Source organism: Dipodomys ordii, unplaced genomic scaffold, assembly GCF_000151885.1.
Source record: "Dipodomys ordii isolate 6190 unplaced genomic scaffold, Dord_2.0 Scaffold41, whole genome shotgun sequence".
Lineage (NCBI taxonomy): Eukaryota > Metazoa > Chordata > Mammalia > Rodentia > Heteromyidae > Dipodomys > Dipodomys ordii.
In genome coordinates, this window is record NW_012267257.1 from 7,182,673 (window position 1) to 7,201,249 (window position 18,577).

The 18,577-nt window shown below is 39.6% G+C and overlaps 1 protein-coding gene across 3 annotated transcripts; it reads left to right on the forward strand.

Moving 5' to 3' along the window:
- Positions 1 to 1,844: 1,844 nt before the first annotated feature.
- Positions 1,845 to 18,371, forward strand: Hmgcs1 (3-hydroxy-3-methylglutaryl-CoA synthase 1 (soluble)). 3 transcript variants are annotated; one of them, XM_013018613.1, is made up of 11 exons: positions 1,845 to 1,948; positions 6,511 to 6,569; positions 9,044 to 9,501; positions 9,843 to 9,968; positions 10,445 to 10,609; positions 12,181 to 12,346; positions 12,958 to 13,128; positions 14,094 to 14,200; positions 15,068 to 15,193; positions 15,396 to 15,553; positions 16,605 to 18,371. In XM_013018613.1, exons 3-11 carry the CDS (start codon positions 9,054 to 9,056, stop codon positions 16,692 to 16,694), a joined length of 1,557 nt encoding a protein of 518 aa, XP_012874067.1. In that variant the 5' UTR covers positions 1,845 to 1,948; positions 6,511 to 6,569; positions 9,044 to 9,053; the 3' UTR covers positions 16,695 to 18,371. The 3 variants fall into 3 exon arrangements, with proteins under 3 accessions (XP_012874067.1, XP_012874069.1, XP_012874068.1); XM_013018614.1 differs by lacking the exon at positions 1,845 to 1,948 and adding an exon at positions 5,955 to 6,023; XM_013018615.1 differs by lacking the exon at positions 6,511 to 6,569.
- The last annotated feature ends 206 nt before the right edge of the window (positions 18,372 to 18,577 follow it).

Here is an 18,577-nt window from a genome sequence, read left to right on the forward strand (position 1 = left end):
TGGTTTTATTAGTTTATGTAGATGGCAATCAATTTAAACTTTGATCTCCGCCTCTTCTCCCCACCACGCCTTTTCCTTTTCCTGCTCCTCCTCCTCCTTCTTCCTCAGGTCCTGGGGCTTAAACTCAGGACTTCATGCTTTCCCGTTGACTTTTTTGCCCTCTACCACTTGAGCCACATCTCCACTTCTATTTCAGGCCTTATGCTGGTTAATTGGAGATGAGACTCTCGATTTTTCTACTCCATTTGGCTTTGAACTTCAATTCTCAGATCCCAGTCTTCTGAATAGCTTGATTTACAGGCTTAACCACCAGCGTCCAGCTCTTTATTTTTATTCTAGATATGTAGATATGAAAAGACACTGATTCTGCAATAGAATCAATTATGGTGGTGGAGTTTAAACACTAATAGTCCTCTTCCTCCAAGTAACTTACATCACTACTTCACATATGTTCCCATAGTTTGCAATTCTGCTGCTGAGGATATTTAATTAGTTTAGTATCTCCACAATATAATAAATTTGATATATCTGTAGTTGTGTGAAGCACAGAATTATCTTTATTAACAAAATTCCTGAGTAGTAATGAAATTGAAATGAGAACAGACAAAATGGTGAGCCTCCCATTCCCCCTAGCATTATATTTTCTCTGTTTGGCAGGGGGACTAGAGTCTATTCTAGGGTCATAATTCTCCCCCCCCCCAAATTGTGTTATTAGTGCTTGATTTGTCCCTCTTTTCTTGGGAAGTCTTTTTTTTAATTAATTTATTTTTTGGGGTCCTGTCGTGGGGCCTGAACTCTGGTCGTGGGCGCTGTCCCTCAGCTCTTCAGCTCAAGGCTAGCACTCTACCACTTGAGCCACAGCGCCACTTCCGGGTTTTCTCTTTCTTGCTTATGTGGTGCTGAGGAATTGAACCCAGGGCCTCAGGCATGCAAGGCAAGCGCTCTACCACTGAGCCACCTTCCCAGCCCCTCTTAGAAAGTCTTTATCCTGCAGAATTGTTATGTTGAAAATGATGGGGCCCTTCTGTTTTTGAGCAGTCTTTTATTTGGTATTATTGCACTTTCAACTCAGAAGTTTCAGTGACCCTAGGCCAGATGCCTAACAAAAAGTTCCTGGGCTCAAGGTCAATTCCCCATTGGGGCGACACAGCATACTTCTTACGGACTTCTAACTCCTAAAATATCTCGTTTCAGGAAAAATGATCGCCACAGCAATTTGTATAGAAATTGGGATAGTTTTAAATAGAGGTGGCAATATTTGTCATTTACAAATTGGGTATTTAGAATGTATACAGATTTCCAAATTCAGATGTATCATTCTGCTTCATCATGTAATCCAGGCTCACTTTTAAGTTCTGGAAACTAAAAAACATTAAAATTGAATTCAAGTATTTCAGAAATCTTACAGGTGCAGCCTTGCTCTGGTTGCCAGGCAACATGACACACTCTGAAGCGGGACTAACCTCCCACACTGGACCATCTCTCCTCAGTGGTGGGACGCCGAGTTTTCATTGGCTTCCATTTCCTCTCATTGAACTCCAATTGGTTGCAGAACCTCTCACTCCGCTCCGGTTGGCTCTCGCTGTCTGTGGCCACTCTGCCATTGGCAGGCGTACTCTCGGGCCACCCCACGTCACTGTCTCACCCCACTTCCTCAGCCCTCGGGCTTTGTCCCCGCCCCTTCACCCGCCCTTCCAGCCACGAGGGAAAACCCTACCTAGTCACTGCCTTTAGCTCCCTTCCGATTGGCAGAAACCGAACTGAGGGGAGGAGCCTGCCGGACGACTCTGCAGGTTACGATTGGCTGTCGGAGCCACGGTCCCGCCTCCCGCCGACTCCGGGAGTCGGGTGGGTCGGCGGCTATAAAACTGGTGAGTGGAGGGAGGCGTCGCGTACGCTTCTTTCGCGGTCGGCACCTTCTCCTCGGTCTCAGCCTGGTCACATTCGGGTGAGTGTCCCGCGTGAAGGAACAAAGCCGGGCTGCCGAGGCGCTGTGAGGGGGGTGTACTCCAGGAGGAGGCGGTGTCCTTGAGTAGGCCCCAAGGAGCTCGGGGCTCCGGTGCGGACCTGGCCCTGGAGGATGGGGCGCGGAGAGCGGGGTCTGTGCGGGACCTCTTGCCGGAGACGGGGGTCGGCCGGCGGGCGGACAGGCGGGGAGGGGCCGGGGCCTCTGCTCGGCGAGGCCCGTCCCGGGGCGAGCGAAGGGGGCGGAGGGCGTTGAGGGCGAGCCGGGCGTTCTGATGACATCGTCAGGAGTCGAAGGGGCCCGCGGAGGGACTGTGACCGCGCGTGGGGCGAGGGGAGAGGAGGCCGCTGGACCTGCGGGGCGTTCCCGGGGGCCGGGGCTTACGTGGGGACGCCGCTTCGAGGGGACGAGCTGCTTGGATGGAGGCTTGTAGGTTCCCAGGGGGTGTGTCCTGCCGCCACCGTCCGGGAGGATGGAGAGACAGGAAGTGGGCAGCATTCCTTTTCTTCCCTGGTTCTTCTGGCCAGATACTGGGGCTGTGTGGACACCTGGTCTGTGGGTGCTTGAGCTCTCTGATTTGGGTCTCCTTCCTACTCTCCACCTGTCTATTTGAGTGTGTGTCTGTCTGTCTTTGATAAAGTAGGTTTCCTCAGTGCTCTGAAATCCCACACCTGTCTCTCTTTACTAGCTGTAGGACCAAACCTTAGGTGATACAGTGACCTGCTAGGCAGGCATTCACAGAACTCTCGCATACGTACGTACATATGAGGTCAAGTGGAGAACATTTCCGACCTGAGCCTATGGAGTCTTTGAAAACATGTGTCCTGCTCTGACCAGTAGTGGAGACAGGATTGCTTTATCCCGCTCTGGAGGAGGAAGGAGGAGGCTGGCTCTGCTTGTCGTGCTCGCCTCTGTGGCCCTGGCCTTTAAGGCATCTTTGGCTTCTTGAGCTGCCCACCTCTGCTGCTCCTCGAGCCACCGCTGCTGCTGGATGATGTGCTGTTGACTAACACGGGCAGTTTTTAGGGGAGGAGTCAGGAAAAGCAATGGCAAGATACACAACAAAATGAAGACAAATGGATGTACCTATAATTACGATTTTTCCTGCTAAGATGGGGTTTCCATTTTTTGCTGCATGCGGTGTTAGATGGGAACCAGGTTGAAAGTCCTTAACATGTGCAAGTGATTTCTTTCAACTTGAGATATCTAAGCAATTGTGTTCTTTGGTCAAACTCATTTATTTTCAGTTAGAGACAGCAATCTTATACGGAGGGAAAGGCTATCTTTCTTGTCTAACGTTAATAGATAATTTGTCTTAAATTGGTAAGTTACATTCATTTAGTTCATTTCTATACTGGTAATCTTACTGAGGGGAGTATATTAAATTAGAAGTCTACCTCATCTGGGCCTTTCACTTTATTTCTCTTAACTATTCCTCCTAATTGTTTTTACATCTTGTTTATAACTGTGGGGTTGATTTTGATCTATTTCACATAGATCTTTTTGGAAGAAATGAAAAGCCCCACTCATTGATGTAGCGTGGATTTTTCTGGGTCTCTAGAGTGTTTAAAACTGCTTGGATCTTCCATAATCCAGTAGAACTTGATGTGGTTGAAGAAGCTTGATATGCTGGATATCAAAATCTTTTGTACATTTACAGTTGATGTTAACCAAAAGCAGAGAAAGTATAATACTGTGAATTAGAAAGGCCTACAGTCTTACACTTTGAGATGTCCTAAGAAGGTATATTAATTTTAGATTACAAAGGTTGAGAAACTTGTTGCCTAATGGGAGCATGCTGGGACTAGATTCTTAACTTTTGCATCCTAATCCTTAGCACTTGATGCTTCATTGCCAGCTGATTGTAGTTGAAGCAGAGAAAGAGAAACTGGGCTTTCAAAGCTGTCTTCCTCTTTGCCATTTGCAGTTGCGGTGGAGGGGCAGGTGTGTATGAGAATTAGAAGACCCAGAAATAGTCTCTCCTGATTCCATTTTAGCTTTCTACAATTTTCAGAGTAGGGACCTTGGAACAGTAGAAACAACCAAAAACCTGTCAGTTGGGGTCTGTTGCAAGTACTTGAATCCAAGAGACTGTCCTCTAATTATTATAACTCGAGACCAATCACTCAAAAAGTGGTAGCCTTTGTTCCAAAAGTTCAAAGGAATAGTTCAAATTCTCTCCTAGTGGAAGTTTTAAGAATATAATATGAACAAGAAGATTGTCGAATAACTAGTTTTCAGTAGAGTTGGCTGTGAAAATTGTGAATGACATACCTGCATAAGTCTGCAAGTCCCTGATTAGAAACTTCCAGACTTAAGTGGGGAAACTTTTAGAAAAGGTAGCCTTGAACAGGGCCTTGAAATAAGAATAGAATCTCATAGGAAGAGCAGTAATTCTGGAGAAAGGCAGGGATGGCCTTGATTATTACTTAGTTATCTGCACCAGAGTAGTTTCTTTCTTCCTTTTTTTCCTTTTCTAGCCTGAGTGCTTTGCTTGCTTTCCCCTCCCTTCCTCCCTCCTTTCTTTCTCTCCCTTCCTTCTTTCTTTTCTTTTCCCACTGGTACGAAGGTTTGAATTCAGATTTTTTTTTCTTTTTGCTTATGTGGTGCTGAGGAATTGAATCGGGGCCTCATGCATGCAAGGCAAGTGCTCTACCACTGAGCCACCTTCCCAGCCCCTGAATTCAGATTCGTGTAATTGCTGGGCTTCCTCGTTTTGATAGTAGATTTTGCTTGCATGATTTTAAAGATTACTAATTAATTCTCAATTTCCTGACTTTCTTCCCAATAGCATAAAGCTTAGTTTATAACTGCTTATAGTTTATCATGAAACAAAAATGTTTACTAGATTAATTAATCTGACTTATGTTGCTTTAAGGTGAAGGCTAATTATGTTTCTCCCCCTCCCCCTGAAACACCAAAAATTATCTCAATTTACAGAGGATAAAAACATAATTTGATATAATAAATAATAAATGATAGGTTATTTTTGAAGTCTATATATAATGATGTCATGAAAGAGACCCCTTTTAAATGGAGCAATCCATCTTTTCCTATATAACTCAAGATTTACTTCATTTGGTGAGGAGAAGTAAACTTAATTAATGAAGAAAGGGGAACAAAAACCAAGTGGAGTTCTCAATGATGTAATCATGTGAAAGAAAGCTTTCTTAAAAGCATTTGCATTGTTTTATTATAATTGGGCAAAGGCAAATGCTAAAATTCCCAGTAATTAGAATGAAGAAAATTGTGTGAAATAACTGTCTAAACTAATAGCCTTCAAAACAGACTGAATAAAATGTTCCTAAGTCCCTTTTTCAAATTCCTTCCATGTAATTTTCACACAAACACTAAGGTGAGAAAATTTTCTAAAATGGTGGGAAGCGCCAGGCACCTGTTGCTCACACCTGTAATCCTACCTACTTAGAAGTCTGAGATTACCATTTGAAGCCAGCCCTGACAGCCAAGTTAGAAGATTTATCACCAGTTAACTACCATCAAGCTAGAAGTGAAGCTGTGGCTCAAGCGATGGAGCACTAGCCTTAAAAGAGAAAAAGCAAAGAGATAGCCCTAGTATAGACATAGGAAACAAAACAAAAAAAAGGGATGCTGAGATCTGAAGATTGCAGTTCAAAGAATACCTCCAATTAACCACCAAATTGCTGGTTATGGAGCTGTAGCTTAAGTGGTAGAGCCTTGAGCAAAACAAACTCAGTGCCCAGACCCTGAGTTCAAGCTCAAGGACAGGCACCAAAAAAGAAGAGATTGGGGAGGATGGTGGTACTGAAAAATACAAGTCTAATACTGAATAAATGAAAATGAACAATGAACTGAAAAGGCAGGAAGACATTAGGTTCACTTTACAGATGAGGAAACAATTCAGAGAGGCACAAATTGCACCTCCTAAATACAAAGTACAAAGTAAATTCTTAAATGTCTCTTTAATAATGGCACAGTACAAGTCATTTATATTTCTTTGTTCCCAGTTCTTGATAATCCAAATTTAGAAGATTGCAACTTTCCCAGCATCACTATTGATTTAAAGCCTGAATGTGTGGTAATGATCTTACTATTATTTTCATTCATAGGACTGAACTTAACTAATATAAGAATAAGGGGGACAAAAGTCTTGTGAACTTGCCAGGAACAGTGGTTCACACCTGTAATCCTAGCTACTGAGAAGGCTGAGATCTGAGGATGGTGGTTCGAAGCCAGGCTGGGCAGAAAAGTCTGTGAGAGGCTTAACTCCAGTAAACTACTAAAAAAAATGCTGGAAGTGGTGCTGTGGCTCAAGTGGTAGAGCACTAGCCTTGAGCACAAAGAGGATCAGGGACAGCACCCAGGACTGGCAAAAAAAGAAAAGGAAAAAGTCTTATAAACTTTAAGTACCATTTGTTTCCTAAGCACATGTCGAATTCTTTTTTATATAATGTAATTGAATAGGAACATGACTTGTTTTGCCTTACTTCGAACTGAAGTCATATTACTTTTAATTTGTGTTACAATTTATGACTTTAAAAAAAGTTCTTATTTGAAATTCCTAGTGCCCGAAGGAGGAAGCAGTGACAGACCTGGAGACTGCAGTTCTCAGTCCTTCGCACAGGTATGGCACCATGTCACGCTACCTAGGAAGTGTCCTCCTCCAGGGCAGCATAGTCATGTGTATGCTGTTTATTCCTAAATCTTTCCAGAGTTACAGCTTCTCTTGAAAATGAGGCCAATGCCATAATGCTTCCGAAGACTCTCTAATTTTATGTTTAAAAATAAGAAAGTATAGATAATAAAATGTAATCACATGAGCTACTTAATCAGAAACAATCACATATAAACATGTCTACCAATAATGCCTTTTATTTATTTATAATGACTCATTTGTATAAAGGGGTCTCACTGGGATTTCCACACATGCATATAATGTGCTTTGATCAAATTCATCTCCTTTATTACTCTTTCCTGCTCCCTTGGATAGTTGTTACTGGATGAGAAGACTAGTAGGAGGATTTTATTTTGTATTCAATGTCTGCCGTAGTCCAGAAACTGTTTCTGTTCTCCAAAAAAACCCTTTGTCTAGTGCAAAGAGGCTGAACCTAAATGATGGAGAAACTTGGGAGGAGTTGGGCAATAGCATCTTGTTTGAGCTTGGCCTTGCACTCTTGTTCAAGGCTGGTACTATAACACTAGAGCCATTCTACCCTGGCAGTATCTGTGGGAGAGTGAAGGCAGAGAGCTCAGTTCAGGCGGCATGGTAGTACTACTATTGGGGAGATAGTCACGGGCATGCCTTGCACCCACATCCTCAGCTGCTTTCCCTGCTTGCCTTTTAGTTCTTTTTTTCAATATTGTTTGCTTCATTTTTCCTTTTCCAGTTATCTTATGCTTACAGGTTTATTCCTAGGAGTTTATTGGTTCATTTCATGCCTTGGGTCAGGAAGTCCTTTCTTTCTTTTATTTCTTGACTCTAGAAATAGGACTTGTAGCAACTTTCGTCCACCAGAGGGGGCAAGCAGTCATTTTAGGAAGAAATGGCTTCTGTCCTCTGTTAGTACTTTGAAGATTTAGGACCTGTAAAGAATTCTATGATAGGGGCTGGGAAGGTGGCTCAGTGGTAGAATGCTTGCCTTGCATGCCTGAGGCCCTGGGTTCAATTCCTCAGCACCACATAAGCAAAAAAAAAAAAAGCTAGAAGTGGCGCTGTGGCTCAAGTGGTAGAGCGTTAGCCTTGAGCTGAAGAGCTGAGGGACAGCACCCAGGCCCAGAGTTCAGGACCCACAACCGGACCCCCCCCCCAAAAAAAAGAATTCTATGATATACTTTTTTTTTCTCTCCTTGGAGAAGAAAAAGAAACTTTATATATTTTATTCATCTTGTGTTTTTTTAATTGCAAATAGAATACTGAGAATTTTTTTTTTTAATTTTATTTTATTTGTGGTTACAATTGCATGGGCAGGATAATGCGTACATTTCTTACCAAGCATTGCAGCCTCCTCCTTTGTTTACCCTTCCCATCCCTTCCCAGCCTCCCCCCTCCCACTGAGAAAATTTTTGAAGTATTCTGATTAACTCCTTGTGGCAATAACCTCTTATTGTGTCCTATTGTTTCATTGTATCTTATTGTTACACTAAGAGTATCAATGGAGAGGTGAAATTCTGCCACCTGAGTATACTGTCCAACTTAAAAAATTGAGTTGTAGAATTTTTAGACATAGAAGGGCTATACTACTGCTTTTGAATTTTTAGACATAGAAGGGCTATACTACTGCTTTTGAATTTTTAGACATAGAAGGGCTATACTACTGCTCAAAGCCTGATATTTTACTGGCCCTGTTATGTTATAGCTGGGTTCTGGTTAGAATGTCAGCAGAAGGAATCAAGTAAGAATGGAAAGTATGTGGGGGTGGGGGGCGTTTCTGATTTCAACTCAAAGTCGGAAGTGTTGGTACTGGTGATTCCAATATCTTCCGTAGGAGTATGTGCTCCCAGAGTCTGAAGAACTAGCCCCTTTCCTTTCTTTAGCCCAGCCTAAAATTATATAACTATTCCCCTAGATTCAACCCCTTTTACTGGAAATGCTGTGAATAATTCCTCATTTCTTGACTATTACAACCTTTTAAATCCATTGACACTCTGGTAGGTTAAATGACTTTGCCCATGGGCTTATAACAACTGTCTTGAAAACTAGTAAATTTTATTATTATTATTTTTGATAAGTTTAGACAATGACAGATTCATTTAAACTTTCATGATAAGGAATGGGTCTCTTAACAATGTCTGTTTGATTAGTTAGCCATATTTGTAAACTGACAAATCTTATAGGTTTTTGTTACATTGTAGAAGAATCTAATAATCATGTATTAAGTTTAAAGTTGCTCAATTTTTAATGAAGTGAATCTTTCTAAAAGTGGTCATTTTAAAGGGTAGCCTTGTGTTTATAGATAGATATATATATAGATAGAGATATACGCACAATATATTTACCTTGGAGAAACTAAAGTAATATTCCAGGTGATTAATTAATTCAAGTCCGTTAACCTATTACCTAAAGCCATGTATGTTTGTTTCTGTTTCTTCTTTCTGCAGCTCTTTCACCATGCCTGGGTCACTTCCTTTGAATACAGAAGCTTGTTGGCCAAAAGATGTGGGAATCGTTGCCCTTGAAATCTATTTTCCTTCTCAATACGTTGATCAAGTAGAGTTGGAAAAATATGATGGTGTAGATGCTGGCAAGTATACTATTGGCTTAGGCCAGGCCAAGATGGGCTTCTGTACAGATAGAGAAGATATCAACTCTCTTTGCCTGACTGTGGTTCAGAATTTGATGGAAAGAAACAACCTTTCCTATGATTGTATTGGGCGGTTAGAAGTTGGTACAGAGACAATCATTGACAAATCAAAATCGGTGAAGACAAACTTAATGCAGCTGTTTGAGGAGTCCGGGAATACAGATATAGAAGGAATTGATACGACGAATGCGTGCTATGGAGGAACAGCTGCTGTCTTCAATGCTGTTAACTGGATTGAGTCTAGCTCTTGGGATGGTAAGTTATTTGCCTGTCTTCTAGAAAACTGGGGGGAAAGCACAAAACCCATTACTTTTCCATGAGGATGAATAGACTCCAACGACCAATTTCCCTACATAGAATGTTAATCTTGTGAAAGTTTTACTGGTTCTGCTTATTCAGATATACTTGGGAGAATGTCTCTGATTTTCAGTTTATCTGTATTGTAAATTGATTATCTTATTGTGACAAATGATCGATTTAAAATTTAGTCAAAAGAATTTTTTCTTTATCAAAGTTGGAGTCACCCCTGTGGAAAAAATATAGTTTACATGTACAATATTTATAGTGCACTCACTCATGAAATGGTATTTTTTCAGGACGGTACGCACTGGTTGTTGCAGGAGATATTGCTATTTATGCCACAGGAAATGCCCGGCCTACAGGTGGAGTTGGAGCTGTGGCTCTGCTAATTGGCCCAAATGCTCCTTTAGTTTTTGAGCGTGGTGAGTATTTAGGAAAACATTTATTTTTTTGTTTTGTTTATTGACATACTCTCCTGATACATTTGAAAATAGAAGTTGCCACTTACTAAGCGTTCATTAGATGCAGACACAGCCTACTAAGTGCTTTGTGTGTGTTATTTAATCTTATAACAGTTTTATGATACATATACTCTCACCCCCACTTTACAGAGAAGTAAAATGGCTTAAAGTAGGATATGAGTAATAACATGCATTAGTAACTTGCCATAGTCCCTGGCAAGTTTCATTTGTCTTCAGTATAGTTACTGTGATCTCCTATATAGACTTAGGGAATTCACATGAAAAATATATGCCAAAGGAGTCCTAGGTATTGTTATGTTTCAATTATATTGGTTTCATCTTATGCTTTTTCTGAAGATCCTTTGACAATGCAGTATACTTAAACTAAATGTAAATCTCAAGAAGCAAAAATAGACATCTTCTCTTTTATCCACTAGGGCTTCGTGGGACACATATGCAACATGCCTATGACTTTTACAAGCCTGATATGCTTTCTGAATATCCCATAGTAGATGGAAAACTCTCCATACAGTGCTACCTCAGTGCACTAGACCGCTGCTATTCTGTCTACCGCAAAAAGATCCGAGCCCAATGGCAGAAAGGTGGGTTTTACTCTTGAGTTTTCCTAGGTTTTGGCATTTGTGAGAGCAGTGTAACATGTTATGGGGCTTCAGTGAGAAACTACTTTGTGAACAATCTTTATTCGTGGCTTTTACATGTTTTTCTTCATCTACCAAACAGTATTTTCTGAGAACAAGTGATGTACAATGAAATAGGTTTTGAAAATGAGATATTGCTCTGGTTAAATTACTTTTTTTTTTTTTCCGGTCGTGGGGCTTGAACTCTGGGCCTGGGTGCTGTTCCTCAGCTCTTCAGCTAATGGCAAGTGCTCTACCACTTGAGCCACAGCACCACTTCTGGTTTTCTGGTGGTTAATTGGAGATGAGAGTGTCATGGATTTTTCCTGCCTGGGCTGGCTTTGAACTGTGATCCTTAGATCTCAGTCTCTTGAGTAGCTAGGATTATAGGCATGAGCCACCGGCGCCCAGCTAGTTTACTTTTTACAAACAAAGTAACTTAAGCCTGCCATGGTGGCACATATAGGTAATCCCAGCACTTGGGATTGTGAGTTCAAAGGCAACCTGGGCTTATACAATGAGACCCTGTCTCACTAGTAATAATTTGTTGGCACTTGACCTATGAATTTGTATTTCTTTATTTAACTCTGAAAATGTTCTTGATGGGGTAATGCATGCTTATAATCCCACCTACTCAGGAAGTGGATACATAAAGGTTCAAGTCCAACTTGGACAAAAAGTTAGACCTCCATCTCAATAAATAATCTGGGCATTGTGTCACACTCATCCCAGTTCTACTTATGGGGGCATAAGTAGAAGGATCACAGTGTGAGTTCAGCCCCAGGCAAAAATGTGAGACCCTATCCTAAAAACAACTAAAGCAAAAGATGTTGGGTATGTGAGGCCCTGAGTCCAGACCTCAGAATGGTCAATAATAGTATTAACAATAGCAATAACAAACATTAAGGAATTAAGGACTAGTATAAGAAATACATTGTTATAAGAAAAACTCTAACAATGTATAATACTATTAATTATTATATATGCTATACTATTTATACTTCTTAACAATATATTTAAAATACATTTTTTAACAGTAGGTTTTTCAAGAAGCCAATGATCATTTTTCTCCTAGGACCCAGAGTAAGAAGTACACTTTAGGGCTGGGATGTAGCTCAGTGGCAGAGCGTTTGCCTAATAAGTGCAACACCATAGGTTTGATCCCCAGTACCAAAGAAGAAAGGACCAAGAAAAAATGACATATATGTTTGTGTTAAACTACTTGATACTACTTACCCATGCTTGAAAATAGCCAGTTTGCTCTGTTTCTTCTTAATTTTAGTTAGAACAACAAACAAAAATTGGTGCTGAACCACTGAGTTTGTTATATAACCTGTTGATGTGTTATGATTCTGGAATTTGAAAATTAGTGATGTATAGATTGTCCATCTCTGTATGTCTTTTACTGTACATTTTAAATTGTAGACATTTCATTAGCTATTTCAAGATCTAAAAACCTCACAAAAAAGTCAAGCTGTAAAATTCATGGCTTATATAAAATAGAAATAATAGGTTTATTCCTTGATCTTTTTCAGAGGGAAAGGATAAAGATTTTACCTTAAATGATTTTGGCTTCATGATCTTTCACTCACCATATTGTAAACTGGTTCAGAAGTCTCTAGCTCGGATGTTACTGAATGACTTTCTTAATGACCAGAACAGAGATAAAAATAGCATCTATAGTGGCTTGGAAGCCTTTGGGTAAGTGGCACTGCTGTGGTGGTTTCCCTTCGTTAGTTTAATCTTTTAAATTCATCAAAGAAGAAATTGAGTCCTAGAGAGGTGGTGACTTACCTACATGAAGGCTTTATCATTTTTACCATGTTTTCACTTCTCTCTTTTAGCTCCACTCTCATTGTTACTATAGTAATAGCACCATAAAAGTGCCTATCGAGCTCTCCCACTGCCTGGTCCTTGTGCCCATACCACTCTACTGGAGTCTGGTTTCTTACTGTTTAGTATGTCATGCATGCACACCTAAGTCTACTTCTCCCCATCTTGTCCCTTCTCCATTTGATGAACTAAAACCTTTCAAATCTTAGTTCCTATGCTGTGGGCTTGAAATAGGATTTGTATTGTTTTGATAAGTCTACTAACTCATAAGTTGTCTTTCCTTGACTATAACAAATTGAGAAAAAGAATTATACAGTGTTTACAACTGCTAAGATAGTTAATATATTTCCACTTGACTTTTAATAAATGAGAAAATAGACTCATATATTCACAGATTTAAATATTAATTGGGTCCATTGTCTAATATATTAAAAATACAGTTATTGCACATTAAGAATTGTTTATCTGAAATCTTCCAGGGATATTAAATTAGAAGACACTTACTTTGACAGAGATGTGGAAAAGGCATTTATGAAGGCTAGTTCTGAACTATTTAACCAGAAAACAAAGGCATCTTTGCTTGTATCAAATCAAAATGGAAACATGTATACATCTTCAGTATATGGTTCACTTGCTTCTGTTCTAGCACAGTAAGTATGGATTTCAGCTACTTTACCCGCCCCCTCCCCCCCCCATTTCTGGTAATGTTAGATTTTAAGAACAATCAGGCATCAGGCATGTGGGTAGCTCACAAAATGCTATTTTATTAGTCTTTCCAGTCTATTGTTTTCTGTTGATGAAGAATATGTGGGTTGAAAAGAACATGTGGGTTGAGGATTTGTCCACACATACTTTTTAATTTCACACTGGGTTTGCTTCCTTAATCTCTGTTCTCATGGTTCTAATATTATTGATCTATAGTTGAACCATAAGTTCTTGGTTGATGGAATAACTTACTTTGTGGATTAATAATTTTAATAAGTCCCATTATTCCCCTGAAGATGAAACTGTTTTCATCTACTCACTGTAATGCTAAAGCTTTTCACATGCCCTACTGTAATCCTGAAACTAAGATAGTTATTGAAGAATATCATTTTGCTGGGTATGGTCTGAACCCCTGTAATCCCAGCACTAGGAGGCTGGTTATGAGTTTGAAAGGCCAGCCAGGGCTGTCTCCAAAAAAGAAAAGAAGAAGAAAAAAGCTTAAAGTTAGGTCTCACTTTGAACCTATAGTAGGTTTGGGCTCAATTAAGTTTATTCTTTTGTGTTGAAGGTACTGGGGATTGAATGGACTCAGGGCCTTATGATGGTTCTTCCACTTGAGCCATGCTTCTAGTCCCTTTTTGCTTTGGTTATTTTCAAGGTCAGATCTTTCTTTAGATCTGGGCGTACTCCTGCTTGTGCTTCCTTGTGTCTCTAGGGATGACAAGTATGTGCCACTGTGCTCAGCCATTGGTTGTGATGGAGTTTCTCAAATTCTTACGCCTCTTCCCACCTCCAGCTGTGATCTCCTGATCTCTGACCCCCAGAGTAGCTAGGATTCCAGGCAGGATCTACCGGACCCAGCTCAATTAAGCTTCTCAGCACTTTTTGTTTTTTTTTTAACCCTACCCAGGTACTCCCCGCAGCAGTTAGCAGGGAAGAGGATTGGTGTGTTCTCTTATGGTTCGGGCTTGGCTGCTACCTTGTACTCTCTTAAAGTTACACAAGATGCCACACCAGGTAAATGCTAAATCTCTCAACAAGGAATATATTGAGAGCCAGGCTCCAGTGGCTCATGTTGGTAATCCCAGTTATTCAGGAGGCTGAGATCTAAGGTTCATGGCTTGAAGCCAGCCCAGGCAGAAAAGTCCATGAAACTCTCTTTCTCTAACCACCAAGAAAAAGCCAGACGTGGAACTGTGGCTTAATTAGTAGAGCACTAACCTTGAGCAAAGTTCAGGGACAGTGCCTAGATTCTGACTTCAAGCTCCAATACCAGCAAAAAAAAAAAAAAAGGTATTAAGAATTCACTGTGATGAGACTGCTTCTGCAGTCTTCTTAAACAAGCCTTTGAGTCCACCCCATAGATCATTACAACATTTTAATATTCTTTAGGTCTCTTAGCCTATTCAGATGTTCGCATTCTACTTAAAAAGTTGCCTTGACTGGATAACGAATAGATCAATTTCAACAGGTTTTATGGTCTTGGCTATATTTTAGAAAACTTTTGTGCCTTCTCTGAGCAAGAAGGAGTAAAAACATTAGGAAAAACAAATGAAAACTTGGAAGCATTTAAAATTATACCATACATTAAATACAGAAAAGTTATTTATAATTTCAAACATCACCTATTTCCTAACTTTGTGTACTACCTAATACTACTTTATATCTTAACTAAATAAGATATCTAAAAGACAAAAGAAATTGTTTTCATTTGGCAACATTTAATCCAGGTTTCTTAGATGTTTTATTCTTTCAATATTGAAATTATTACTCTTTTTATTACCTTCAAGTAGGTGTACACATGGGTTTTAGTTTAACATGCTGGTTTTAAAATAAGTAAGTACAGTGCATCTTTATTTCACTCCATGAAATTTCCTTTTTTAGGGTCTGCTCTTGATAAAATAACAGCAAGTTTGTGTGATCTTAAATCAAGACTAGACTCAAGAACTTGTGTGGCTCCAGATGTTTTTGCTGAAAACATGAAGCTCAGGGAAGACACTCATCACTTGGGTAAAATATTAAATTGTGTTTAAATAAAACTGACTAGAGGGCTATGATAACATTAATATTTAAGATATAAAGGTAGCAAAGCTCTTTTTAGTATTAATCTGGTTTTAGTGACAATTGTAGAGAAATATGAAAATTCTTTATCCTTTGTTTTATTACCAGATGCGTTATAACTAATTTTTAATCTCTTCTGCCTTTCCTTTAGCCAACTATATTCCCCAGTGTTCAATAGACTCACTGTTTGAAGGAACATGGTACCTAGTTAGAGTGGACGAGAAGCACAGGAGAACGTACGCTCGGCGCCCTTCACCAAATGACCACACTTTGGACGAAGGACTTGTACATTCAAACATAGCAACTGAGGTACATAAAGCTCCTTGTCTTCTTTCATGGGATAAGTTTCTAACATCCTGATCTCAGCGTCAGTAAAGCAGAATACTTTAGAGCAAGGGCTGTGGGCTTATATTCTAGCGGAGCTATTTCCAGTGGTATAAAGTACATGCTAAATACTAGATTGTCACAATTTAAGAATTTTTGAAGGAAGACTGTCTAGAAGACTCATTTGTGTGGTTTGTGTGTTGGTGAGTGAGAAGTAGGAATAGTGTATAAGTTTGAAGTTGTTTATAGGGCTGGGAAGATGGCTCAGTGGTAGAGCACTTGCCTTGCATGCATGAGGCCCTGGGTTCGATTCCTCAGCACCACATAAACAAGAAGAAAAAAGCCGGAAGTGGTGATGTGGCTCAAGTGGTAGAGCGCTAGCCTTGAGCTGAAGAGCTGAGGGACAGTGCTCAGGCCCAGAGTTCAGGCCCCACAACTAGACCAAAAAAAAAAAAAAAAAAAAAAAATGGGGCTGGGAAGTTGGCTCAGTGGTAGAGCGTTTGCCTTGCATGCCTGAGGCCTTGGGTTCAATTCCTCAGTACCACATAAGCAAAAAGAAAAAAGCCAGAAGTGGCGCTGTGGCTCAAGTGGTAGAGCACTAGCCTTGAGCTGAAGGGCTGAGGGACAGTGCTCAGGCCCAGAGTTCAGGCCCCACAACTAGACCAAAAAAAAAAAATGAAGTTGTTTATAATCTCTGCTTATCCCAATTTTGATGAATGCATAATCTGGCTATTTAAAAAATATTAGGTAGCAAGTCAAGCAAGTATTTGAATTGCAAATATAAAAAGTAACCAGTAAAATACTGTGCAGCCTTCCTTTCCTCTCATTTACTTTCTGGATAATTAAGAGTCAATTCACTGTAAGGTGAGGAATGAAGATTTCATTTCCTAAAACAGAAAGCTATGTAGAATTCATATGTAGCATGAACCTTTCCAAAATGACCGCATACTAGCTCCTTTATAAGAATGTCAATGAAAGCCATGATTCTTGGGAGAATAAGAGAAGACAGTCAACACCTACTTTCTTGTCATTTCAGCATATTCCAAGCCCTGCTAAGAAAGTGCCAAGACTCCCAGCGACCGCAGCAGAACCTGAGGCAGCTGTCATTAGTAACGGTGAACATTAAGACATGCTGTGAGGGGCAAGACTTCGCGGTGGGTTGGGCTTGGGGTGGGGGTGTGGGCATGATGGTAGGAATGGGATGCCCGGGGACAGTTTTAAAGAATTACATGTTTAAATTGTTATGTGACTGACACAGAGCCTAGAAAACTGTCATGTTGTTGGAAAAGTGTCTACACAGTTTGCTAACATGCTTCATATTGTGGTCTGGCCAACGCTAAATGTACTCAAATGATGTTAAGGGCTCTGTATAACTTTATACCTCTTTGGCCATTTATATGCATGAAGTATAGTTTTTAAATATGGTATCAATCGTGTGCTTCTGTTAAAAGAAAGCAGAGGTACTCTAGTTATGAATTTAAAACACAGGATTTTATACTTTGAACAAACAAGATTACTGAAAGTACCTGTGGCTTTTAAAAACCTTTTCTAGCTTGGGTACTGTGGACTTAACATGTGATATGCACAAACCCTGCTTGAAAATAAACAGTAAGACAAATATTCTGGTTTTGTAAGATTTGTAAACTTTATAAAGAAGCAGAAAAGAGGGTTATAATGGTTCTGGAATCTGGCTATTGATTGAAGTCAGGTTAGCAGTAACGAACATTACAATATTGACCTCTGAGCAGAGATGTTAGCCGTAAGCAGGCTTCTGGTAGAGAAATAGAAAACACAGTTTGTCTACACATTGTGGATACAGGAATTGTGAGTTCAATATGATTATGCTCAGCAATATTGAGACATTATTGCAGGGGAATGTGAGAAAGCTTGTTGCAATCCTTCTTTGCACCTTATTTTAAAGGGTAAATGAACATTTTCTTTTTGGCTGCCTTTTTAAATTTAAGTAGGAAGGATGGGGCAAGGCATTTTTAGGTTACTTAAGCTTCAGTGTTACAAATCCAGTTTATGGACTGACAAATTTATGCTGTAAGATTTCTTTTCTTTTAGTTTTTGTTTTGTTGGTGTGTATTTTTGTTTTATATCTGTTCAATGAAAATAACAAGGCATAACTCAAGTTTATACATAATATGACTAGCCAAAAAAAGTATTCCACTCCAAGATCTGGAAGAATTTATAAAGTTTTTCTTAGACTTTTCACCTTGAAAAAAAAAACACAAAAACTTACCACATTGGGTGAATAAGGTTAGTAGAAAGTTTTGTAGATGTTTTTGGTGCTGAACTATGACATGAGCCTTATAGATTGTAAAATAGAGATAGTTGGAACTAATGTACAGAATTTTTTAAACTTTACTTGCTTTTAAATTCTGTGAAGTTTCAGTTATCTAAAATAAACATACATGGTTTAGAAATGTAATGTTTCAGATTGCAAGGTAATATGTAATGTAGTGTTTGTAAGATACTCTAATATTAATTGTAGTATTTTGATTTGTACAGTTGTAACTTGTTAAAATGACCTCATTTTAAGATCCACTGATGTAGATTAATAATGTAAGCTCAGATTTAAAGAATGGTGGGGAAATGATGCATGTAATACTTTTGCAAGTATTAGACGCTCTGTATGTTTTAAAAGAGTAACTTAACAATTGGGTGCCAAGAAATGGGTTTTCTCAAAGTCCATTGCCGGCAATGGGCAAGCCTGGTAATAGTGGCACAGAACATTAACCACACACCTTTTCACAGTGAGGTGAATAACTCTGAAATAAAGTTTTAGAGAAATATTTCAAGTACTTGAGTAGTCTTTTCCTTTCTGAATAATGTTATTTTTTAATATGTTTTAAATGTTGCATAGTTCATACATTTACTCACCCCTTCCACAAACATTTGAAAATTGTAATCAAGGCACTCTGGTATGCCAGATATAAAGGAATGGACCATGTGATCCATCTAGCCTTGTCTTAAAGGAGACATCTGTCTAATGTGGATTTTTTC